The sequence below is a fragment of the Ursus arctos genome, unplaced genomic scaffold (genome assembly GCF_023065955.2).
Source record: "Ursus arctos isolate Adak ecotype North America unplaced genomic scaffold, UrsArc2.0 scaffold_24, whole genome shotgun sequence".
Lineage (NCBI taxonomy): Eukaryota > Metazoa > Chordata > Mammalia > Carnivora > Ursidae > Ursus > Ursus arctos.
This window is the reverse complement of record NW_026622919.1, coordinates 40,127,617-40,154,801: the sequence shown is the minus strand read 5'-3', so window position 1 is coordinate 40,154,801 and position 27,185 is coordinate 40,127,617. Positions and strand designations below refer to the sequence as shown.

The 27,185-nt window shown below is 45.8% G+C and overlaps 1 protein-coding gene and 1 pseudogene across 3 annotated transcripts in view; one reads left to right on the top strand and one right to left on the bottom strand.

Annotated features, from left to right (window-relative positions):
* The window catches only part of LYRM9 (LYR motif containing 9), a 33,618-nt gene extending 20,091 nt beyond the window's left edge, over positions 1 to 13,527 (top strand). Inside the window, exon 5 of one of the 3 annotated variants that reach the window (XR_006411514.2) lies at positions 7,185 to 7,427. Coding sequence is in view for 2 of the 3 variants with exons in the window: in XM_057318044.1 (XP_057174027.1) it covers positions 12,845 to 12,961 (117 nt within the window). In the remaining variant the exon portion in view is untranslated. The other 2 variants (XM_057318044.1, XM_026517688.4) reach the window with 2 other exon arrangements.
* On the bottom strand, positions 5,869 to 6,327 carry LOC123002034 (U1 small nuclear ribonucleoprotein C-like; annotated as a pseudogene).
* Positions 13,528 to 27,185: the final 13,658 nt, after the last annotated feature.

Here is a 27,185-nt window from a genome sequence, read left to right as displayed (position 1 = left end):
TTGCCTACTGATGTTATCTCTTTTTATGTCTGCCAGGGAATGGAAAGGGCTGCAGAGCCCTGGAGTCTTCTTGGTGTGTTCGGTGGCTGGAAGCACTGAACTGAGGTGTCTCTCTGCCTTGGGTATGGCCACCACAACCCAGATAAAGAGGCTTGATATCGTAGTGGATGGGCTAATAATTATGTGACTTTGGGGGAAGTTACCTAACCTCACTAAGCCTCAATTTTGCCATTTGTGTAAGAGAGATGAAAATCACAGCTGTCTCCCAGTATAGTTGTGAGGATCCAATGGGACGCTCTGTGCAACATGCTTAGCTAGAGCCTGGTACACAGCTAGCGCTCAATAAATGTAGCTTCTGTGCTTGTTCATTGCATGTGGTCTCCCTGCACTGGTGGTTGGGGTGAGTTGGAGCTTGCAGACTGACTTCTCTGCGTATTATTTCACTGATCAGGCAGAACAAACCCATTTTAACATTTCCCTACATCCTCCCATCATAACTGCGAAGAGAAAACTGAGGAGAGAAACCAGGAGCGTGTCCAAGTGGTCTCCGACGTAGCCACGTGATCAATGTCATAAGGCTCTTAAAGGGATGATAATTTAAAAAAAATATATTTTCAAAGTAAGCGCTACACCCAACGTGGGGCTTGAACTCACGACCCTGAGATCAAGAGTCGCATGCTCTACCGACTGAGCCAGCCAGGCGCCCCAAAATAATTTTTAATGAAAAGAAAAATGCCTATGATATGATGCTCCCAAGAAAAAGTAGTACACAGGTTGCATGTACACTGTGTTCATTTCACAAAGAAGTCGTCAGACAAACTTGTCTGTGTCGGGAAAAGCAAACTGGAGAGAGTCACCAACATGTGAATAGCGGTAGTGAAGTTGTGGGTAATTTTTTCCTCCTTCTAGTTCTGAATTTGTAAAATTTGCCTACATGAAAAAACCTGCATGTTTATTTAAAAGTCAGCCACCCAGAATAGATAAGACAAAGCACAGGTCTGACATAATAACAGAGGAAAACCCTTCAGGCATCGGGGTAGCGGAGAAGAGTCTCTGGGGGCCCATGCTCCTCTCTTCCTCCAAAGTATAGTTACCCACCTTAGGGTTTTCCGGGGCCCTGCCCAGCCTCAGTCAACCTGTGCCCATATGCGAGCACTGCCTGTGGGTACCAGTCTGGGCTGGGCCCTGAGGCTGCATTCCTGGGGGCAGAGACTGACTGTGTCTTGTTCATCTTTGTGCCCCCGAGGCCAAAAGCAATGCCGTGTGTGTGGTAAGAACACAGTTAAGGGTTGAATAGAATCTCCAAGGTTGTTATTTATGATTTGTGACTTGACTTCAGCCTTGACTTGCCACTAAGCCTCTGGAATCAGATGGTACTGGAATTCAGAGTATCAGTAGTGCACCACTGTGGAGAGAGGCAACTGGGAGACTCACATTCCCCACATTCTCATTGTTCTGCCGTCTTCTCTGATTAGGAACCTCTTCTCAGATGGTGCAAAGATCTCCGGGAGCTCAAAGACCCTTGCATTGTGGGGTTTGAATACATGATATTCCATTTTACATTTTCCAATCGCTACTGTAATTAATTTATCCTGACAGGGCTCTTACTGACAAGAATCTGGCTATGTTGTGGGCCAAACTACATCCCGTACAACTCAACAATGCAACCCTGCAAGGCCCTTCTGATCCAGCTCTTTCCTGGCCCCTGTCTCCTACCCCAGGGCTCTCTCCCTCCTCTCTGCTCCAGCGGCATCATGTTACCCACTCAAATGGGCCCAGTGTTTTGCGCTCCAATTCCAGCCTTTGTTCATGCTATTCCCCTGCCTGGTGTGCCCTCCCCTCGGCCCATCTGCCAAACACCTCCCCTCTCTTTCAAGGCTCCTTCAAGGCTCCTTTACAGAGCCTTTCTTGACTTCTATCCATGGGTAACGCTGATCTCTCCCTAAGAATACTACCATCTCTAGACCATTTCTTGCACTTCTTCAATATTCACAAATATTTAGTAGGCACTGGATATGGAGCTAGGTGCTTGGTATGCATTATCTCGAATTCTGGCAGCAACCACGTGAGGAGGCATTGTTGTTCCCATTTGCTGATGAGGACACTGGGGCTCAGAGAAGTGAAGGACTGATCCAGGCTCTCACAGACGTTAATGGTAGAGCCAGAATGGACACTGGGTCTGTGTGATTCCAACAGTCAGTCAGGTTCGCCATACTGCACTGGATTACTCAGCCGTGTGGTGGCTGCCACGGGGGGTGATGGCTGTGCGTTCTCAGTAGTCCCCTGGTGGGCAAGCTTGGAGGAGCAGCCTGGCTGGAAAGGGAGTCGCTAAGCGATGGCCGAAGCTGCATTTGGGCAACCATCGTACTGCTTTTTATGGACTGTGTGTTTACATAAGGCAGTTTTAGAGTAGCATGGTGGAGATTATGGGGAGCTGAAACCCCTTGCCTGACCGCTGTGGATGGACTCAGGGAAAAGTTAGGGGAAGAGGGCTAGATCAGGGAAGCAGAGGGCAGACATGCAGTTGTAGGAAGTCATGGGTCCATGTCAAGATGATCAGTCACTCATTTCATCACCCACACTGAGTCGGACCAAAAAGATCCTTCCATCAGGAGTAGATGATGCCATGCAGCCCCCTGAGGAATTTCTAATCCAAAAGGGGTGTGTGAAAGAAGAAATTTGGGGGGCATTCGTAATAAACAGCCATTTAAAAAACTCTCATTAAATAGCATTCCCATGCTCCTGAGAAGGGAGCGGCATTTTTTTTTTCTAAAAATAGGAAAGAAAAAGTTAATTGGGAAGAGCAAGAAATAATCTCTATTAACAGCAATAAAATCATGACATTTGAATGTAAAATTTTCAACTTTTCCAAAGAGCTATCATAGATCATCATCTCATTTGGTTCTCGCTTCTATTAAGTGAGGTGTCGAGAGGGCCGCTTACCCCTAATCCACAGGGGGTAAAAAGCTCTCAGTGTTGAAAACTGGGAGGAATGATCAAACCCTAATGGATCTTGTGAGGCAAGCCCTCCAGTGCTCATCGTGGAAACTGAAGTTACTCTGTGAACTGTTGCGGGCAGAGAGACGGATTGGGTAGGTCCTTATTGACTGGAAGTGAGTTGAACCTTGGGTCCTGGCAGACAGAAACTGTCCCTGTGAGAAGGCAGGTGAGCTGTTATTACTTCCCTTGGTGGCCATTTCAGATTTGTTTGGGTTGGCAAGGACATTCTCAGAAGTCCTCAAATGACATCACCAATAGTGCCAGGCAATATCCTTGCGCACAGGACAAAGTTGAGCACCCTCTGGATTGACCAGTCAGGGATGAGTAACTTGCTTGTTGACATTGATCCCTGATGCCTGGACCCTCATCTCTTCCTTTCAGCTTTAATTACTGTCCTCTTTTAGGATAGCAATAGTTCTAGATGCAGTTGCACAAGGAAGCATTGATTCTATTATCTGTTTCTTCTATTCTTCATGCTCTTATTATTGATTGGGTTCCAGGTTCTGGTTTTGAATAGGTCATGGCATATATAGTAACTACATCATAGTATATTTAGCTTTAAGGTCATTGTTGTCACTGGTGTCAATGTCATCATCATTTTTCAGTCCATTTTGATTCAATTCAATGCAATTCAGTAGGTTTTTGAGCTCCTACTCATTCAAAGCATTGTGTTGGGCACTGAGGATACAGCAGTGCATCTTTAAATATGGCTCCCATTCTTACGAGGTTTATGGTCTAGTAAGAAGAGAGACATTAGAGATGTAATTATATGCCATTAGGATAATTACCAAAGGATGCTATAGGATAATGTAGTAGGAAGACTCAACCTAATCTTGTTGGGTAGAGTAGGGAATGGACACAAGGAAGGAAGAAGGAGAAGTAAGATTCCAGCTGAGGAGGGAAGGATGAATTTGCGGGGGTGGGGGTTGGAAAGTGATAGGCTTAGGAAACAAAGAGCACTTCAGTGGAGAATACAGCAGGGCCAAGGTGTAGAGAGCTTGGCATATCTGTAAACTTAAAGGAAGTCCAGGTGTCTTGGATCACAAGGGGGAAAGTCATAGGAGATGACCTAGGAGAGCCTAGCCAAAGCCATGCTATGGATTTGGGACTTTATCCCAAGGGATTGGGAAGCTGGATTAAGTGGTTGGAACGTGTTATACTAAACAGGAAGTAGATGATCATTATGATAATAGGGATGAAGATGATAGTAATAGCAAACACTTATATTGGACTTCCTGTGCCAGTCGTTGTTCTAAGCACCTTACAAACATTAATGAATTTACATAAAGACCCATTCCAATCCACCCCTATTTTCCAGTACCAGGAGGCAAGATCAAGCCAAAGTCTTTGAGAGAAACCCAAGAATCAGGTTCTGGGAAGACCAGAGAACGGAGGCCATACCTTGTGGAGTGTTCTGGAGCCAAGTTCTCAGGGTCTGGCAGAGAAGGACCTGAAGGAGGGCAGGTTGGGGATAATCCAGGAGGGCCAGATGACTGGCACAGACAGCGTTGGGATTTTTCAGCTCAGCTGAAATGGCAGGAGGCGCATCACACTGAGAACTCTCTATGCCGAGCTGATCTGTCTCTTGCCTTTGGTGTGAACTGCAGCAGATGATGGAGGTGACCAAGATACGCCTGTATCAGGTCTGTGGACAGTAGAATGCAAATGCTAGACCAAGACATGTGACACAGCTCTGTATCAGGGCTGTGCTCCAAACCAACATAAAACTGAACCAGAACATCCACTTCATAATTGAGTGTAATTTGGGGGATGTAGTTGGCGGATACTGTGTGTACTTTCAGGGCATTCTTGCCCCAGGAAAGGGGACCGGAGAATGCAAATGAGGGTCTGAGGGTTACATGTGTCGCCAGGTGGGCGGCGTGGCAGGCTGGACAACTGTGACAGATGCTGCTTCTGGCTGCCCATAATCTTTTCCCTCTCTCTCACCTGACTTTGCGGGGACCAGCTATCCTGTAGGCAGATGATCATGGCTAAGTTCTAGACTATCTAGAATTCCAAGAGGGGTAGAGTCATATGGGCTGGAGTTTTCAGAGAAAGCTTTACTCAGATCCAGGAACTTGAGCTAGACATTGACAGGTAAACAGAATTAGGACAGTCAGAGAGATGGAAGGGCATTTCAGGTGGAGGGATCAACAAGAGCAAAGGCTCAGAGGCATAAAGAGATGCAGGGCTGTGATGAGACTCAGACCAGGCGGCAGGGTGTTTGCAGGAGATGGTGAGGGATAATCAACAAATCAAATCAACCACAATCTAGAGTTTGGATTGTATGTCTGATACCTTGCCAATCAATTTATTGCTAGCCTGTCCTTTCTTCCTCACCCATTTCATGACCCAACATCCATCACTCATTGTCAGAAAGTTCTTGCTGATGTCTAACCTAAGTCCACACTACTAATATGAGGTGTTTTTTCTGGGTTTGGTCTTCAGAAGAGGCAAAAGACACGCTTTATGAAAAGTCCCACCATGGAAAATATCCTCACCCAGACTCCAAATGTCCCCGTGGAAAGCTTTTGCCATTTGGAATGGCCCAAGTAACCCGAGCAGCAGGACTCTGCCTCTGGGGAGGGGCTCTGCCTGCTCTCGGGCTCCTGCTTATTTCCTCTTTGTCTTTTTTTTTTTTTAACTAAAACAGTTGACAATTTTATTTTACATTTCACAATACTAATGAAAAAAATTTTTTTTATCGTCCCAGTACTCCCCTGCCAAAACTATTCTTTCACTGATAGGAAGGGAGAGCAAGTCTTCCTTGTCCTGCGGTTAGAAAACATCCAGAGTCACAGCACCATGATCTCCTGGGGAAGTTGAACAAATAATAGAAAATGGATTTAAAGATGCTCCCCTCTCTCCTTATCTGTCTGGTCAAGTCATTCCTGGCCAACTGGGTACCATCATGGGACAGGCGGGAGGTCTTATCATTGGGGCCCAGGTATCAATGGCACAGTGGCCTCCCATAGACAATCTCATCCCACTGGCATCATCCCAGGAGCAGGAGAGCCCATCGCTGGCATCATGGGAGGGTCCCCGTAGGGTGTGCTGGCAGCTTACCAGGGCAGGGAGGAACGGGGAGACGGGGGGTAGGTGGGATCGTTGCCCCTGCGGGAGGAGGAACAGAGAATGGAGTAGGAGGGATCTTTCCTTGTTGAAATGCGGCGGTGGTTTTGTGAATCAGGCTCGGAGCCTGCTCTTGCATCCATTTCTGATAGCAGTCCTGCACGTTCTCTTTGTGTTTCCTTCCGCTGCAGTGTGTCTTCCTCACAGATGGAGAGTCCAGCGTGAGGTACAGTAGTCACAATAAAACTGAGCCATGTGGCTCTGTAGGCCGTTGGCCTCCTCTTTGTCTTTCTGACTGATAAAAGGACTTAAGATCCCCCCATTGAGCTCACGTTGAGAAGGAAAGGGAAAAAAAAGGAAGAATTTGTCATCTTTGTTTTTGGAATAGAACTAATTTACAGATGCCAAATATCATTTTGAGATGCAACATTGAAAAGAAAAATGGCACAGGTTTTGGGTTTTTTTTTAAAGATTGATTTATTTATTTTAGAGACAGTGTGAGCCGGGCAAGGGGGAGGGTGCGGTGCACAGGGAGAAGGAGATAGAATCTCAAGCAGACTTCCTGCTGAGTGCAGAGCCCAACACAGGGCTCAGTCTCACAACCCTGAGATCATGACCTGAGCCGAAATCAAGAGTCAGACACACAACCAACTGAGCCACCCAGGTGCCCCCAAAATGGCACAGGTTTTTAAAGGTAGTTCATCTCTGATTTTAAATGAGGGTAAAAGAGGGTACTTCTGGTATATTAAAATTGCCCCCAAAGCAAGAGAATGGCATCAGAGAGGCCTGGGCTCATATCCTGACCTGGGTACTTGCTAGTTGTGAGACCTTAGGCAAGGTACTGCACTTTTCTGAGCCTCAGCTTTCTCATCTGTAGAATGGGCTAGGGCAAAGGACAGTAATCTTTTCTCTGTAGGCCTGTTAGGGAAATTACCACATTACAGCACTAACGGAGACTGGGAGTTCAAGATCCCTACTCACTTTGTCCTCATTCTTTACTGTTGCCTCTCCCTTGATTCTTCCCCTCCCTGATCCACCTGTCTGGTCCAAGACTTAACTTGCCAAGGGGACTCCAGGGCAGAGCTCACAGCTGCTTTCCTTCATTATCACAGGGGAAACAGGGAACTCCTTCTGGAGGCGAGCCCGTTGGTCTCCCTTTCATCTTCCTTATGAAGCCGGGGTGATGAAATTGAACGGTCCGAGACATGTGCCTGTGCTGTCAACCACCGGAATTTAATCAGAACTCACAGACCAGCTCTTTGGGTTGTGGCACTTGGGGAGCTCAAGACGTTCTGGCCGTACCCACTTCGTGTTGCTTTCCCTGATATTGCAAATACTTTTGGATGCTTATTTTTTTGCAGGAAAGCATGGAATGCATATCGGGCTTTTCAATAAAAGTTCCCGTGGAGAAGTGACTGTATCTCTGGAGGTCAGTGGCTGCTTCAGAGACGAATGGTGTACCTTTTCAGCAAAGAACCTAATTAAACAAGCTCGAGAAACCCCCAAGTAATGTGTCTCTGTGGGGCCACAAGACCCTGGTTTCAGGGGCAAAGAGGGGGGCTCTGATGTCAATTGAATGAAATAAACATTTTCACCCCACTGCCTGCTCCAAAGGCCCCAAGGGACTCCTCTGTTGGTGGGTTCCCCTTGGGAACCATGCCAGGAATCAGGGAGTGGGGTGGGGGCCAGGACTCCCTAAACCCTTTTCCTCTAATAGTATAGGGAGTACTGATTGGAAGCCATTTATTTAATAAATTAATTTCCTAATTCAGTTAATCAATAAATAATTGTCATGTAATTTTTTTAAAGTTTTAGAATAGGTAAAATATTTGCATGGTTCTAAATTTAAGAAGTGCACTGTAAAAGTCCCCCTTCAACCCACTCCTCCACCCAGGCCGGGAGGCAAGCAAAAATACCAGTTTCTTATACCTCCTTCCAGAGAAATACTGGGCACAGAAAAGCTGTACCTATTTTTTTTCCTGGGCCTGTTTTTTTTTTAATTCACATAAATGTTAGTCATTTATAAACTCAGTCCTGAACCTTCATTTTTTAAAACTTAATAATAAATCTTGGAATTTTTTCAAAAATTGCATGAAAGCCCACATTATTCTTTTTTATGGTTGGTTGTAGTCCACTGTGTGGAGGCATCACGACTTTTTTGTGATCGCCTGTTGAGAGACACCTGGTTTGCTTCCATTCTTTCGCTATTACAGATAACACTGCAATGAATAACCCTGGATAAATGCCATTTCATACGTGGAAAAATCGATCTGTAAGATAAGTTCCTAGAAGGGAGTTGCTGCGTGAAAAGGTAAATACCTTTGTAATTTTGAACCAATATCGTGAAATTGTCCTATGTAAAAGTTGGATCAAGTTACACTCCCATCAGCAAATTGTAAGAGTGTTTTCAATATGCAAGCGTGTTTAATTGAGCGTGTATTCTGTTTGCTGTATATCGGGTGGTTAAAAAGGTGGAGCCAACCTCTACTCTAACGGCTTCCCTTTGCTCTTAGGAAAAGAGCAACCTCCTTCCGCCACCTTGCATGACGCCGAGCCTCATTGCCTTCCTCTCGCCTTTCCTGACTCACTACCCTCAGGCACATCCCTCGCCTTTCCTGACTCACTACCCTCAGGCACATCCACCTTTCTTTAGTTTCTCAAACATGCCAAGCTTCTTCCCCTCACGTGATCTTTGTACATGGTTGCCAGGTGCTTAGAAGGCCTGTTCTCCCCTCTCCTCACCTAGTTAACCACTTTTAATCCTCAGCACTCAGCTCAGTCACCACTCCCTCTTGGGCACCCTTCCCTGATCTCCATGACTAATTCTCTACAACTAGGTTATAAGCTCCCCAGCACCATGTACTTCTCCTTCAAGGCTCAGAAGTTATTACCCATTTCATTTCTGCGATGATTCAGTTAATGTCAGTCTTTCCTGCTGATCTGTGAGCTCCAGGAAGGCAAGGACCATGTCTGTTTCGCTCCTCATTGTATCTCCAGAGCTTAGCACTGTGCCTGGTACCTAACAGACACTCAGTAAATATTTCTTATTTGGATTTATTCAATAAGATCGATGACTATTAAGTATCAACTATGTGCAGGAATTGTTCTAGGTCCTGGGAATGTATTAGTGAATAAAACAGACAAAATTCCTGCTTTCGCAGCGCTTAACATTCTGATGGTGGTTGGGGGAAGGAGTGTACATTCAATAAATGCATAAACTATAAAAATATAATATGTCAGGTTGTGATAAATGCTATGAAAAGAAATAAAGCAGGGTAAAGAAGTCGTAGGATTGGGAGAGCCATTTAAAATAGAGTCTTCAGGAAGTTCTTTTAAAAAAATTAATATGTGAGCAGAGAAAGCTATTCGGAGGAAGGGTTTTCCAGACAAAGGGAATGGCAGACTTTGAGGCAGGTCCATAATAGCATGTTAGAAGTACAGCAAGAGGGACGCCTGGGTGGCTCGGTTGGTTAAGCATCTACCTTGAGCTCAGGTCATGATCCCAGGGTCCTGGGGTCGAGTCCCACGTCAGACTCCCTGCTCTGCAGGGACTCTGCTTCTCCCTCTGCCTCTGCCGCTCCCCCTGCTTGTGCTCACTGTGTCTCTCTCTCTCATTCTGATTGATAAATAAATAAATAAATAAATAAATAAATAAATAAATAAAATCTTTAGAAGTACAGCAAGAGAACCAGCATAGTTGGAATCAAGTAAGCAAGAGGAAGTGAATGATGATGGATGGATGAATGAATGACCCATTGGCATGTGGGAAAGGTGAAATTTACAAGGGGAAAAACTGTAGTGTTAAATCAAAATTGACAAGAGTCTTCAACAAATGGTACCAAATGGACATCTACATACAAATAGTTGGACCTTGATCTACACCTCTCATTATCTACAAAAATTAAAATGGATCAGGAACCAAAATGCAAAACTTAGAACTATAAAGCTTCTAGAAAAAAATCACAAGAGAACATCTTTGTGATTTTGAGTTAGGCAAAGATTTCTTAGATACAACACCAAAAGTATGATCTGTAAAAGGAAAAAAATTGTGAGTTGGACTTCTTCAAAAGACACTGTTAGCAAAATGGGAAGACAAGTAATAAACTTAGGAAAACTCATTGCAGATTGCATAACTGATAAATGACTTGTATATAAAGATCTCTTAAAAACTCAACAGTAACAGCAAACAACACAGTTTTAAAAGGGCAAAAGACTTAACTGCTTCACCAAAGAAGATCTATGACTGGCAAAAAAGATGGATGGCAAGATATATGGATGAGCACATGAAAAGGTGCTCAGCCTCATTAGTAATTAATGAAATGCAGAAAACTGCAGTGTTATAGGACTATCCATCCTTTAGAATGCCTAAAATAAAAAGTATTGATAATACAGGGGGGTCTGGGTGGCTCAGTCAGTTAAGCGGCTGACTCTTGATCTCAGCACAGGTCTTGATCTCAGGGTCGTGACTTCGGACCCACATTGGGCTCCGCTCTGGGTGTGGAGCCTGATTAAATAATACAAAAAATAAAATAAAAATAAAAAGCATTGACAGTATAACTGCTGACTGGAATGCAGAGTAACTGGAACTCTTCCACCTTGCTGGTGGCAATGCAGAAATGCTACAGCCACCTTAGAAATCACTTTGACAGTTCCTAGGGGCGCCTGGGTGGCACAGCGGTTAAGCGTCTGCCTTCGGCTCAGGGCATGATCCCGGCGTTCTGGGATCGAGCCCCACGTCAGGCTCCTCCGCTGTGAGCCTGCTTCTTCCTCTCCCACTCCCCCTGCTTGTGTTCCCCTCTCTCGCTGGCTGTCTCTATCTCTGTCGAATAAATAAATAAAATCTTTAAAAAAAAAAAAGAAATCACTTTGACAGTTCCTTATAAAATTACCATACATCCATCACGTGACCCAGAAGTCTCGCTCCGACAGAAATGATAATGATGATCACACAAAAGCTGTATGTGAATGCTTACAGCTGTGTTATTTGTAACTGCCCCAAACTGGAAACAACCGAAACAGTCCTTACGTGAACAAATGGTGGGACAGCCATACGATGAAATACCACCTCGCAATGAAAACGAGCGGATTCCTGATACACCCAACAACATGGATGAATGTCACATGCCTTACGCTAAGTGAAAGACGCCAGACTCAAGCCTGCACGCTGAATGATTCCATTTGACATTTTGGAAATGGCGAAACTATGGGGACAGAAAATGATCAGTGCTTGCCAAGCATCTGAGAAGAGGGCAAGGACTCTGATGATCTCTCAGATTTGCACACCTGCCCAGCTTCCCTTGGACGGTTTAGGGACCTCCTCTCAAAGGAGTATAATGCAAAGAGGGGTTCTTGTCCTCTGAACCAGAAAACCCTGCAACTTTAGTACTTCAAGGGCTGTTGAGTTTTGGATATGACAGGAGATGGTGGTGTCTGGTGGCCATGGTGGTGCCCTGAGATAGCTCTGTGACGAAGCCAGGGCTCAGCAGGAGAGGATTTAACCATGGCCACACAGGAAGAATCTCCAGGGAACTTCTGGATGTACAAGAGCATAGGGAACAAGGGGCAGGGAATTTCGAGTTGTTACTCTTACTGGAGCCCTCTGTGTCCATAGCCAGGTAGGATCTTCTCCCTACTTCTCCCCACCTTTCCTTGTGATCATTGTCATGTAAAGTCTACAGATGGTTGTGATCCTTCTAATGTGGCCAAAGGAGGTCTTCGTGAACAGAAATTTGGTTACCAGGCACCCGTTTAGCATCTCCTGAACATATACCATAGATAGAACCCTGCTATGTTCTTTTAAAACAAAATTTTTTTTAAGATTTTATTTATTTATTTGACAGAGAGACAGCCAGTGAGAGAGGGAACACAAGCAGAGGGAGCAGGAGAGGAAGAAGCAGGCTCCCAGCGGAGGAGCCCGATGTGGGGCTTGATCCCAGGGACCTGGGATCACACCCTGAGCCAAAGGCAGACGCTCAACAACTGAGCCACCCAGGTGCCCCTGAACCCTGCTATTTCTAACAGGACGTGCCACTCCTGTCCCTGGGGAATGCCTCTTATTGGGAGCAATCACACAGGAAACAACTTTAGAATTACAGTATAATAACATGTATTCTCACGCAGGGACTAGGGCAATGGGCTCTAGGCTTGGGAGGCTTGTTACCCCGTATTACTTGCAACTGTTTTATTCCTGGCTACACAGTAGAATCACCTGCAGGGAGGAGCTTCAGAACTCTGAGGCCTGGGTGCCCCCAAGACTAATTCAATGGAAATCTGTAGGTAGAGGCCTGCTACTGATATTTTTAAAAGCTAACAGGTGATTTTATTTTCTTCATCTTTTTAGGAACATTTTCCAATTCATTAAGACAATACATATTAAACAGGACACAAACAGAGGCAGATTGAAGAACATTCTGCATTTCTAAGCTTTGTAAAAATTCAAAAATGAGGGCCACCTGGGTGGCTCAGATCATGACCTCAGGGTCATGAGATCGAGTCCTGCATCAGGCTCCCTGCTCAGCACAGACTATGCTTGGGATTTTTCTCCTTCCCCCTCTGTTCCTCCCCTGCTCTTGCACACACACCCTCTCTCCAAAATAAATAAATAAAATCTTCTTTAAAAATTTTAAAAATGGGATTCTCACCCTTTTAAGTACTATATTTTTTCAATAGCAAACTGTCTTAAATATGAAGTACTGTACAATAAATGAATCGAAGATAAATTTTATAAATACACAGGTAGATATTTCTTTTCTTTCTTTCTTTTTTTTTTTAGAGAGAGAGAGAGCATGAGCAGGAGAGGCGGAGGGAGAGAGAGAGAGAATCTCAAGCAGACTCCAGGCCGTGTGCAGAGCCCAATGCAGGGCTCGTTCTCAGGACCCTGAGAATATGACCTGAGCTGAAACCAAGGGTCAGAGGTTCAACCCATGGCGCCACCCAGGCACCTCCTACACAGGTAGATATTTTTAAGATTAGAATTTATCCCACGTTAAAACAGTGTGCTCGGGTCCTTCGGTGGCTCAGTCAGTTAAGTGTCTGCCTTCGGCTCAGGTCATGATCTCAGGATCCTGGGATTAAGCCCGTGTTAGGCTCCTTACTCAGCAGGGAGTCTGCTTCTCCTTCTCCCTCTGTTCCTCCCCCCTGCTTGTGCTCTCTCTCTTTCAAATAAATAAATAATCAATCTTTAAAAACAAACAAACAAACCAGTGTGCTCAATGTATCCTACTGTCTGAGGTTGGAAGAATCCAGGGATAAGTTAGGATTGAAAAATAAAAATTTGGTAGTGAAAATATTATTTTATCCTGACACCACAGGCAAAAAATAAAACCATGATCTTCTTCCTAGAAACATCCTATTCTTTATGTAATTACGGCCAACAACCTCATTTCAAAATATTTAATTCATTTCATCTAAGCTTCTTTAGGCCAACAAGGCAATACAGTGAAAATTCTTTTCAGCAATAAATAGCAACACTAGAATAAATAAAACCTCCTGAATATTTTAAATGATGTAAATTTTTTTACTTATTTAATATTTGTATAACTGTTAAATATAATATAAACATAAAATTACTTATTTTTTCTTTTTCTTTTCTTCTTTATTTTTTTTTTTTTTTTAAAGATTTTATTTATTTATACGACAGAGATAGAGACAGCCAGCAAGAGAGGGAACACAAGCAGGGGGAGTGGGAGAGGAAGAAGCAGGCCCATAGTGGAGGAGCCTGATGTGGGGCTCGATCCCATAACGCCGGGATCACGCCCTGAGCCGAAGGCAGACGCTTAACCACTGTGCCACCCAGGCGCCCCATTCTTTTCTTCTTTAAAAAAAGATTTAATTTATTTATTTGAGAGAGAGAGTGAGCGAGAGAGAGAGAGCATGAGTGGGGGCGGGGAGGGGGAGAGGAGCAGAGGGAGAGGGAGAAGCAGGCTTCCCACTGAGCAGGGAGCCCAATGCGGGGCTCGATCCCAGGACCTTGAGATCATGACCTGAGCCAAAGGCAGATGCTTCATTGACTGAGCCACCCAGGCGCCCCTAAAATTACTTATTTTTTCTGAAGAGATTATCAATGAAAGAGTTCATTGCTACTTATAATCTTTTTTATATGATTATTAACCTTCTGTTTCCTCAATGTAATAACTCAGTATGATATTGGTGATTCTATTTTCACAAGTGCTAGTCAAAAAAGGTGCAGTGCTATGAGATTCTAGCTATAAGAATTGTTTTTACTGAAAGAATTCAATGTGCACATTTAATCTCCTGAGAACCGGGCAGGAATCACAAAACGACCTCCCGCGTAGTTGCCTCCCCGCAAGATGCATCACGAATATCCCGAAGGTACTGACAAGCTCTACAAATAAAACACTGTGGCACCTGCCACGTCAAAATTTGGCCCACCCACAGCGGACGTCACAGTGGTGTACTGAGGCCAGCTCACACCGGGCTTCCAGGGCTGACAGTTAAATACTCAGAAACTTGGCAAGCAGGCTGTTCAGTTATTAGTAACGGGAAATCTTCCATAGTGGGAGGGATTTCATGGCCGAAATCAGCAGAGACTCCACATCAGGGCGCCCCCCACCAAGAGCCGGTCGACCAGAACCCGCCACCTAGGACAGTATTTGTGACTTTACGTGGATTTGCCATCTTTTGGAAAGCAGCTCCTCCCAACCCCAAACCAGCCCTACCTTTTCCCCGGGGACACAAGGAGCTATGATTCCATGAGCACAATACTGAGCCTACTGCAGGCTCGTGTGACAGAGGCCCAGGTGTCTCTCTTCTTCCATAGCTGCGTTATGCCAAGTCCCCTAGTCCTGGAATGACACCCTGCAGGTGCATGAGGAGGATTTCCTTGATAACGCGTATCCCATTTACTTTGAGCCTGGTTATTTATCATGTGTGTATACATGTGAATACATGTCCTCCCCAGCGGTGAACAGATGTATAAAGCACCCGCCATCGGGCATGGATTCGGGTAGAGAAACCTGAACGGAGAAGCTGCCTGGTCAGAGAGTCTCGACATCTCATCAGTATGACTCACAATTGCAGAGAGTCCCCTATATCCCCCTGCAAAATGACAAAGGTCTGTTTCATTGGTAATTATGATTCTGCCCGTGACTCACATTCACATGGTGTCTCCAGTGAATAACTTTGGGATCTCGGCTACTCAGATTTTCTCCAGGGTCCTGCGGCAGCCTGAGAGGATGAGATAGAGCAGTGGTTCTCAGACTTGAGGGCACATGGGGTGGTCTGGAGGATTCCTGGAAACAGAATGTTGGGCCCCACCCCCAGAGGTTCTGAGGCAGGAGGTGTGGGCAGGGCCTGAGAATCTGCATTCCTAACAAGTTCCCTGGAGATGCCGCTGAGCAGGGACGACACTCTGAAAACCACCAAAGCAAAGCATCGAAACAATCTTTCTCTGTCTCCGCTCTCGCCCTAGGTGAAGGGAAGGGAAATAGCATTTATTGCGCTTCTACAATCAGGCAAATCATCTCATTTTATTTAATGCAGTACCCTCCAAGTAATTATTACCTCATTTCACAGATGAGGACGTTGCAACTCCAGAAAGGTGAAATGCCCAGAGCTTTACAATGAGGAAATGGTGAATCTGGGTCAAATACAAATTTATCCAAATCCAAAATCTATATTTGTGACACCCTGCTGCCCACTCCCTGTGTTCGGCCAGGGTAATTGCATAAGCTTCAGGGGTTAATTTTATTCGACTTCTTCCTGCATGAGAGTTTGTCCTCTACTTTAACGGTCTTACTGTATTTTCTCCAGGTACTCTGGGGTACAGCCAGAGTTCAGTGCGTTGGTTTAGAATAAGTTACTTTGCCTCATTCAGCCTCACTTTCCTTATCTGTAGCATGGGGAACCGTATTGCCCACCTTGGAGTGTTGCGATGGAATTACAGATACGAGATGACGCACCTGGCCGACGTTAGGTGCACGACACTTGATAGGTGTTGTCATTACTCCGTAGGCTCTTGCCCCTCTTCTGTACCATCGCAACTTCGGAATGAATTAGATGGTGTGTTCCTCCCCTCCTCTGTGTTGGCCGCATTCACCAGAACGCACTCTGCCCACGTGTTTTTTTTTTTTTTAATGATTTTTTATTATATTATCTTAGTCACCATACAGTACATCCCCGGTTTCCGATGTACAGTTCGATGATTCATTAGTTGCGTATAACACCCAGTGCACCATGCAATACGTGCCCTCCTTACTACCCATCAGCGGTCTGTCCCATTCCCCCATCCCCCTCCCCTCTGAGGCCCTCAGTTTGTTTCTCATAGTCCATAGTCTCTCATGTTTCATTCCCCCTTCTGGTTACCCCCCCTTTCTTTATCCCTTTCTTCCCCTACCGATCATCCTAGTTCTTATGTTCCATAGATGGGAGAAATCATATGATATTTGTCTTTCTCTGCTTGACTTATTTCACTTAGCATTATCTCCTCCAGTGCCGTCCATGTTGCAGCAAATGTTGAGAAGTCGTTCTTTCTGACAGCTGAGTAATATTCCATTGTATATATGGACCACAACTTCTTAATCCAGTCATCTGTTGAAGGGCATCTTGGCTCCTTCCACGATTTAGCTATTGTGGACAATGCTGCTATGAACACTGGGGTGCATATGGCCCTTCTCTTCACTACGTCTGTATCTTTGGGGTAAACACCCAGTAGTGCAATGGCTGGGTCATAGGGTAGCTCAATTTTTAACTTTTTAAGGGACCTGTTTTCCAGAGTGGCTGTACCAACTTGCATTCCCACCAACAATGTAGGAGGGATCCCCTTTCTCCACATCCTCTCCAGCAATTGTTGTTTCTTGCCTTGTCTATTTTTGCCATTCTAACTCTGCCCACGTGTTTTAACTGTCTTTTTGGTATGTCTCCCATTGGCACCTGTTCTGTTGGAGGGTGTGGTGATGATTAGATGAGATAACGTGCAGGATGCGTGGCAGCCAGTCCACAAGCAAATATTTACTGTGCATCTGCTCGGTGACAGGCCCAGGGTACAGCCATGAAGCAGAGCGTCCCTGCCCTAAAGGAACTTACATAATGATTCTTATTGCTCCTTTCTGGACATGGCAGGGATTAGGTCTCTAACACTTTTGTGACATCACTGCTGCTGCTTCTCCACTATTATTTTGCTTGGTTTCTGAGCTATTATTTTGGTTAGTTGGTTGGTGTTCAGTATGTGTTCTAGGAGCCAGTGGATTGGCTGGGAACTTGGAATCCTGCATTTGAACTCCCGGCAGCTACCTGTCTGCTTTCACACAAATGGACTTGTTGGTACCAGCAATGGGACACGCGGTACCTACAGTGTTGCAGGTCTGGGGAGGGCTCACTGCTGGGACTCTTACGACAGCAGCAGAAGCTGGAGTGAAGAGCTTGCTTTTCATTCCAGCATCTTCCACATCCCAGGACCAGAATTTCCATGCTTCGTATAGTGCCTGCGACCTTTAATAGTTAGTGGTGTACTTGTCAAGGTCACCAATGACTTTCGTGTTGCTAAATCCAATTCTCAGTTCTCTATCCCTTTCTTAGCTGACCCATGGCAGCATTTTGCGGGGTCAATCCCTCCCTCCCTCCGACCCTCAATACTTCCCTCGCTTGCCTTCCAGCACACCGTATTCACCTGGGTGGCATTTCCTCGTCCGCACTAAGGAGGTTCTCAAATCTGACCTCCTCGTGTCCCCACTCCTGCCCTGCCTGCCGTGTTCTCCTCAGCCACAAGCACCTTCACCTTCTGGTTGCTCAGGCCTAAATCCTTGGGGTGGCTCTTTCCTCCTCTTTCTCTCATACCCCCCATCTGATCAGTCCATTAGCAAATCCGGTTAGCTCTACGTTCAGAATATATCTAGAATCTGACCACTTCTCATCACCTCTGCGGCTGCCCCTTGGCCTGAGCCACCGCCTCTGTCACCTGCATGATTTTAGTAGCCTCCTATCTCGTCTCCTCACTTTGGTCCTTGTCCCCCTCCCTAATAATTTATTCTTGACTTCGGTGGCCAGGTTGATTCTTCTAAAATGTAAGTCAGATCATCAGATCAAAGCCCTCCAGAGACTCCTTGTGTTTCTCAGAGAAAAGCCGGTGTTCTTAAAATGGCCCGTGAGCCCCACGTGATCTGGCCCCCATGACCTCTCACACCATGCCCTGGAGAGTACTTTCCCTGTCTCTCTGCTCCAGCCACCCTGGCCTCCTTGCTCTTTCCTGACGTAGCCAGGCCCATCCCACACAGGGCCTTTGCACTTGCCGTGCCTTGTGCTGTCATGGTCGCCCCCCTTCCCCCCTGGTAGCAGCATGATTTGCTCCCTCGCCTCCGTGTTTCTTGTGCAGTTGTCACCGCTCAGTGAAAACCTGCACGGTCCCCTGATTTAAAACTGCAGCCTTCCACATTCCCCACCCTCTGCCCTGCGTTGTGTTCCTTCACAGACTTACCCCTCCTGACAGACTATGTGCGCCCTGATTTGTTTCCTTTTATCCCTGTCCTCCATACCAATATAAGCAAGAAGGCGGGGATTTTTCTATGTTTTGCCTGCCATTCTCTCCCGGGCACCGATTACAGTGCCTGGCACACAGTGAGCACTTACTAAATCCTTACCACACACATGACTACCTGCTGTTTACGAGTTCCTACTATGTGCTGGGCACGTGCTGGCGGCCTTTGTGGATTCTATAATTTCGTCCTCCAGCAACACGGTGAGGTGGACACTACTATTATTATAAGGATGAGGAGATGAGAACTTAGGCTAAGTAGCACGCCCGAGGTCGCACGGTTAAAACGTGGTAGAGGGAGGGTTTGAACCCACCTCGCCTGCCTCCAGAGCCCCTGCGCCTCAGCACTTTGCTGTGGTGCATTGAAGCCTCAATCCGCAGTCCCTGCCTCCAGGAGGCCTTCCTGACCCCCAGTTGCAGGCTGGGCAGGACACCACACCGGGACCCATCTTGGTCACAGCACTCGCCTGCTAAGATAGGAGTCTGTTTGTATGTCTGCCTGTCCCTTTAGACTGTGGGCTCTGCCAGGACGGCGCCTTATTCATGTTTGTTTTCCCAGCCTGGCACATAGTAGGTGCGCAGTGCACATCGGTGCAGGAGGTAGGCGCTGCTTGTGTCTTCTGGGCACCGTGGGTTGATCGTGGCTGTCGGGTGCCACGCAGGGGCCCCAGGACCATCAGCCCCTGTGTCTTGGGGGATGAAGAGCAGTGCTGCGTGGGTACCTGTCTGCTTTCATCCAAACACAGAGTGGATACCCAGTAACTTTTGTTGACTAGAAGGACGTAATTACATCCTTAAGGAATTGAACCCTTCGGGCCGCACAGGAGGCTTCTGGGTTTTCTTTCTGTTTTAGTTGTTGTTTTTTAATGCCTCAAGGAGAAGCATCTGGAAAGGAAGCATTTCGCAAAGCTTGCTTGGCCGAAGTGCTCGTAGAAGAGGGTGCAATGACGTCTTGCCCTTTTTGGTTTAACTGAACAGAAACCCACTCTATTTTGGTCGACGCACTTTTGAACCGTTGTTAAAATTACAGTGAAAGAAAATGCTCTTTCCTACAGAGACTGAGGGTGCCGTAACACCGTGGGCTCAGTACAGCAATGCTATCTGCAGTATGGGTACAGATGGATATAAGCACTTGGGTTAAGTCGGGGACATTCCCTGGATATCGGTACTTTTGTTACCTCTCAGACATAAATGTAACTTCTTGTAATTTGGCTTTTTATGTTAAAAACAGACCACCTACGTTTAGGAATGGGGTGGCTAAGATTCCAATTAACTGAGGGTTCTAATTGATTGAAGTGCAGGTGATCGGTTTTGTAAATAACGGGTGCCTAAGACAACACTGTAAACGGTGTCCGTATTTACTCATTCCATGAACCAGAAACAGTCATACCTCCCTGTAGCCAAACCGGAGCCCAGTCCAAATATTTCAGCTGTTCTGCTACTTTGTTAGTTGACAATTGTGTAAAGAAGTGGACCTCTTTTAATTCCCAGGGCTTGGACATCTTTTGTTCTATTGAGATTTTCGCAGAGCTGCTGCTTGTAGCAAGGTTTGGCTGAAAGATAAGAACATGGATGTGTGTAGCTGTGAGAAGGGCTCTGCCAAGAGCAGAAAAGATTGTTTTGAGCCTCTGCACCTGCTTGCCACCCTGGGCTGTGATGCAAAACACAATCCTTTCAAACAAAAGAGTGTAGGAAGTGACTGTCCTTCAGCCTCACCAGTCAATTCAAATCAGCTCCAAGAAAACAGATTCAAATCAGTAACGCAAACCCCACCCAGAGCTAATTTTTTCTGAACAATAGCAGTCACCAAGGCTCACTGAGCATTAGGTGTTCAATTCTATTTTAAGTGGCATGGGAGCTTACCCCCAAAGTCAGGTTTAATTAACTAATTTTATTTGCCTCTTGATAAAAAAAAGGACACGCGGTGTGTTTTTATAATTTTAAATACAGTGAAAATGAGGAATTTCCACAGAGAGAGTAGAAGATGGTTATAGAAAAATAGGAAATATTCTCTCGGGAATGAGGATAAAATAGTTTGAGCGTGAACTTTAACTCTGAGCTTCCTAGAACCGAAGGGAAAAATAAAAATGGTTCGGTAGGCCATGTGAGTTTTATCATCATTTGAGGAAGGAGAAGGAAAGCAGCTGCAGCTTCAAATGATTTTGTTTGGAGGAGCAAACATTCACCTGGCATTATGTGGTTGGAAAATTGGATTTTGTAGAGCTTCATGCAAGGGACTCGAGAATTGCTTGCTCAAAGACGTCTTCCGTTGTGATTTTGCAGGCGCGAAAATGGTCTAGGTCTTGCCACGAAATCATGAAAGCACGGATCAATGATGGCTCTTCTGAGGAGGCACTTAACTCATATTTAAGCTCCCGCATCAAAGCCCGATCCCACGTCACATTTATTTTTAACTTTGGTTCAGGGATGCAAGGTGGTTGCTCATAGTGAGTTGACTTCCAGAAAGATGGACTTCAGAGCCCAGACAAGGAATACAAACAAGCCAGCTCCAGCAAACCACCAGAAAACTCGCACGCCTTTTTCCCCCGCTGGTTGTGCAATACTGTATTTGCCCCCATGTGATGTGTCAAAAGAGAAAGTGAAATAACCAGGAGGGTCTTGACCAAAAGAGACACAAAGAACAGCACAGACTTCGTGGACCGAGCGGGAGCGTCAGCTATTGGAAATTCCCAAAGTATGTGCCCATTTTGGCATTTCTACCTAGAGTGTGGACTTCCTGGGATGGTGGCAGAAAGCCAGAGCTGGCATCTGCAGGAAGAGTGGTTCCTGCCCAAGGGCAGATATCCTTGCCCGGAGCTCTCCCTCCTGAACCAGCAGACGAACTGGTCCAGTTCCAATGCTTGACTTTGTACACAAAGGCAGCTTTTTGGAAGCACATTTGCAAGAGATTCAATGAGCTAGTTTTCTTGTCTTCTCTCATCTAGTTCTTTCACAACAGACCGCAGACGTCTGCATTGCAAGTACCAGTGTTTAGCACCACTGTGAACCCTATCGTTCCTGTAGGCCATTCGGGGGGCGGGGGGCTCCCAACTTCTTTGGATTAATAACCAACATAGCTCACAGGAGGTACGTACAGGATTAAGTGCAGACATTCCATCTCCTGCTTCCATCCCTTTTAATGAGAAGTTTCCACGTGGGGGACAGCGTAGTGAGGTCAGCTCAGATTCCAGCGATGTGCCCTTTGGGAGGCATAGGTTCCTTCCAGGTGCCAAGTGAACGGCGGGGATAATGCGTAAGCCTTCTCTCTAGGACGACGTGCTGTTTTATGACCAGCAGAGGGCATGAGCTGGCATTGTGAACCGGGCCTGGGCTGTCCCCTTACTGGCTGGACAGTGAGCCACTGGCAAGTCAAAGGACAGGAAGAGAGCCCCCAACTTCCCCAGTTTAGTAAACCAGTGCATTCTGAGGTACCTGGATCGGTTCTGAGCACGGCGGGCATGGGGTTTCCCCTGTCTGGGTGAGACAAGTGATTCAGCTCTTTGGCTAATTTTTTTTTCTCAGTTTTTGGCTCTAAGAATTGGCTTTGCTCTAAAAAGAAAAAAAATGACTTCTCAGAAATGGGCATCGCTTAGTTGAGCCACTCATAAGGGAGCCAGATAGCCATGCAGAAATTCTCCAGGTTCCCCCAGAGGTCCAGCAAATAACATTAATAAAAATATTAGTAATAACAGCCATTTATAGCAATGATTATGTACCAGCTTCTGTTCTAAGCACTTCCCGTACATTTACTTATTTCATGTTCACAAGAGCCCTGTGAGGTGGGTGGGGTTGTTATCCTCATTTACAAATTAGGGACTTTAGGAACAGAGAAGTTTAGTAACTTGTCCAAGGTCACATAGCGGTGGGATGATGTCTGCTGAACACGAGCTACTAAGAAAGTGTCATCGGAAAGAGTGGTCTGAGTTAAGGGTCCGGGTGGTCGGTAGCCAGCCTGGGAAGTTCCTTATGCTCTTGAATCTCCTTTGGGTCCAGGAACCCTTTGAGAATATGTTGAAAGCATATAACCTCTCTCCAGAAAAATGTGTACATGTTTTATCACAGAAAAAAATTCCAATATAGCTGCTTTACTTGAAGAATTGCAACTCACTCTTTAAAAAAGAATGGTATGGAACGCCTGAGTGACTCAGTCGGTTAAGTGTCTGCCTTCGGCTCAGGTCATGATCCCAGGGTCCTGGGATTGAGCCCCGCATTGGCTCCCTCCTCAGTGGGGAGCCTGCTTCTCCCTCTGCCTCTCCCTCTGGCACTCCCCCTGCTTGTGCTCTGTCTTTCTCTGACAAATAAATTTTTAAAAAATCTAAAAAGGAATGGTATCATTTTTCTGTTTGCTCCCAATCCTCTTTTCTGCAGGTTCGCTTCTGTCGACAAGCAACCTGAAGGATGTCTCAATCTGTCCCCATAATATCTGAGTCATTTGTATTTATTGAAATGTCTCATTTTGTACACTTCAAATATGTATGGTTGCATCTGTCAATCACACCTCAGGAAAGCTGGGGGAGAAGCCAGTCTTGTGTAAGTTACTAAATCTTAATATTCACGATGTAAGTTCTGTCCATTTAAAGCCTTCAATCTTGTATTCAGTTCCAAGCTTCCCTCCCCTTCCCAGGCTACCAGGAGGCTCCTTTCCTTCTGAGGGGTGCGTGTCTGCAGCGTGTCTGCAGCGCGTGAGGGATGTCGGCTCTCTCCACCCCTCTGTCCCCCTCGGTTACTCCTTCGCTGGTCTTTGGATTGGTTCAAGTCAGAGGAGGTGCCTGTTAAGGGCTCTGCTTGTAGGGACTCATTGTGCCCCCCAGCATCAATGTCAAGTGGCATACAGGGAGGGCAGGGAGTGTGGTGAGGACACCACAGAGAATTTAAAAGCAATCGTTAGACTGATAAAAGGCAGCTTGCATTTATCATCATTATGCACAGATAACACTAAACAACGTCAGTGATGAAGTGCTTTTTCCTGCCTGAGCAGACCACACGCCCTTGGTGGGCCACGAGGTCAAGGGACTTTGGCAGGCCTTGACAGTCGCTTGAGATCTGGGATCTTCAGGCGGACTTCCGGCCGGAAGCACCCGTTGCTCTAGAGCTGCTTGCCTCCTTGCGCCGCCAGCAGACCTGCAGCCTCCCAACTCATCTTACCTCCGCAGCCCGAGCTCTGCCTGCGGAGAGAAGCGGGAGGGAACCTGGGACTGGAGGGAGTGGTCCTTGCCCTTTCTTGACCATACCACTCCAGGAGCCTCAGGGCTGCCCGGTAGCTCTGCAGACATCCGAATAAACAATGAGGTGTCAGTCTCCCCATCATGCAGATACCCACAGATCTTTATTGACCCTTGTCCCTGTTGAAACTAGTCAAAAGTCCCACTCTTCCCCTCCACCCCCAGGGAGAGGAAGGATGGAATAACTTCTTTTCCCAAATACTCTCCACCCCCAGGAGACATTTCCAGACTCCCACAACCCTCTAGCTTTATACAGACCAGGGTGGTGGGAAGAAGGGGGTGCGGCACTGGTGCTTCCAAGGGTTATCTCTCGGCAGGCCTGGTGGGAAGGTGGCTTCCTTCCAAACTGGTGGCTCATGGCCCTTGCTATGTGGTATCCTAGTCCCCGTGGTTCTCAGTTTTGGGGAAACAGAAACAAACCTTCTTAGCATCTCGGGCCACCATGCAATAGCCATATAAAATTCCAGGTCCACTTAAGCTCAGGCCCAGGCCCCAGGTCAGGAACCTCTGTGACAGTGTCATCATCTATGAGGTTGGCTCTCACAGGGGGACAGTGCTGGCTGGGGTCGGTACAGCCAGTGTCTTAGTCACCAGGGCCCTTTCCTCACCTTCGTTTCACCTGCCAAGCCCGGGTGCAGTCTCCGTGCACCCCAGGGAAGGGGTGATCTCTTCCTGATTGGCACACAGGAGCTCGCTAGGTCAGTCACTGCCTGGGTGACTTTAACAACAACCACCCCCCGCTCCCCAGGTCCTCTCTGGCTCCCAAAGTTTCCCAGGCCCCCTACTTGCTTTGATCTGGACTGTCTTCTTGCCTTGCAGCTTCTGGGCTTCCCTTCCTTCAGCTCTGGCCTCTTTCTGCACTTGGGCCCAATTTTTTTTACTCTGGCTCCTTGGCAGGACCCCTTCCTTTAGCTGCTATCCCTTGTTCCAGTCCAACCCTCCATCTAAAGCGTGGTCAGCTCCCTGCTGAGACTTCCCTAGTCTGCTTTATGATAAGGGAACTTTGAAGGCCATGTGTATCATGAAGGGATCCCAGGCTCCCTGTAAAGTACTGCTCTTGAAGTTACTTAGTCAAGAAAGAACCCCTTAAGAAAAAGACTTTGCTGCCTCAGACCTTGGTAAAACCAGCCAGATAGATGAGCATGCAAATAAAAAGCTTAATTGAGTCCAACTGGCTTTTGGCAAAAGAGCAAAAGCAGTTCCTAGAGGAAAGATAGCCTTTTACCAAATGGTGCTAGAGCAATTAGACATCTTTACGAAAAATAAATAACTAAATAGACCTCCCTCTAAACTTTGCATCTTACACAAAACTTAACTCAGAATGAATCACAGACTTAAATGTAAAATGTAAAACTCTAAACCCTTTAGAAAAAAAAAATGGAGGAGAAAATCTTTGGGCTCTAGCACCAGGCAAAGAACTAGACACCAAGAGCATAATTTCTAAGAGAAAAAATGGAATCTCATCAAATTAAAAACTTGTTCTCTGTGATAGAAACTTTTACAATGATGAAAAGACAAGCTACATACTGGGAGAGAATATTTGCCAATGACGTGTCTGATAAAGGACTATCTAGAATATAGAAAGAACTCTCAAACTCATTTATTAAAAAAAAAAATCCAATTAGAAAATGGACAAAAGACATGAAGGGATGTGTCCCTGAAGGTTTACTGGACGAATGAACAGATGAAAAAGAATGTCCAACATCACTAACCATTCGGAAAATGCAAATGAAAGCCACAGTGCAATATCACTAAACACCTATCAGGATGGCTAGACTCAAAATTGTTTACAATTTCAAATGCTGGAAAGGATGCTGAGAAATTAGATCACCGACACGTTGATGTGGGGGTGTAAATGGGACAGCCATCCTGAAAAATAGTTTCCTAAAAAATGAACGACGCAGCTACCAAACAACCCAGCAATTGAACATTTGTGTATTTGTCCCAGGCAAATGAAGACTCCCATTCACCCATAAACCGATGCATCAATGTTCACGGCAGCTTTATGTGTAATAGCCCAAACTGGAAACAACCCAGGTGTCCTTCAACGAGTGAAGGGCCAAACAAACTGTGGTATATCCACACCGAGGAACTCCACTCAGCAATAAAATGGCATGAACTATGGATACACCCAACAACTGGTATATATCTCCAGAGAATAATTCTGAGTGAAAAAAGCCAATCCAAAAGGGTTAAATACAGTGTGATTCCATTCATACAGTCTCTCGACATGACAAAATTATAGAAATGGAGAATAGATGAATGATTTGCCAGGGGTTAAGGACAGGGGAATGGGGGTGGGAGGGAACATGAACATGGCTGATAAAAGGGTGACAGAGGATCGCCGTGGTGATTTAAATGTTCCATATGATGTTTTCTGTGTCAATGTCACCATCCTGGTTGTGCGATTGTACTAGAATTTTGTAAGATGTTACCATGGGGTGAAACTGGTAGAGGGTACATGGGATCTCTCTGGATTATTTCTTACAACTGCCCGTGAATCTGCAATGATCTCAAAATTAAAAGTTCAATTAAAAATTTAAATGATGTTATATGGTTTCCCGTACCTCCTAATTTTTCCTGCCCAATGAAATTTCCTTAAAAGTAGATATCCTCAAAGCAAAATATTTTATTAAATACAATATTCTTGGGAGCCATAAAGTCCTTTCTTATTTACTTCAGTGGTAATATCATCTATGGAGCAAAATCCATTTTCTTGTTGCTTTAGAAATACACAGATTTATACCATTTTAAAATAATGCTGGGTTTCTACTTCTAGACAAGATGAAGTAGACACAATTCTCCCTATTCCTCCGACTTTAAGTATACCTAAATATCCTGGACATGATGTATAAAACAAGACTCATAGAGGTAGAGAGAGGAAGGCAGACCTGCTAGGGATCTCGGGATTCTAGGATTTTCTTTTTGCCTCCTATATCCCAGACTGTGTCCTGGGTGCAGCAGCCTAGAAATACCATAAAAGCACAATGATAACCCTAAGAAAAGTCTGCTCTCTCCAGCCAAAGTACAAGGAAAGGGACAACCTAGCAAAACAGGAAACTTTCAGAGAATAACTCTCTACTCCAGGCAATACCACAGAAAGAACTGTGGCTCCACATCTACCTCCATCATCAAAGGCTGAATGGGGAGTCTAGAGCCCCACACTTGGTGTCTGTGGTGTGGATCCCTTCCCATTCCCCACTGAGGTAGTGTCAGAGGAAACCTCATGGAGAGTCAAGGCTTTCAGTATCACCCAGTGATAACAACATTTCCCCACCATGATGTCAGTGGAAACCACAGAGTGAGCAGTAAAAGGCACTCTTGTCTCTTCCTCCCAGAGTACCAGCAGAAGCTAAGTGAGAACGCTGGATTTTTACCCTCACCTAGAAGCAATGAGGCAGTAT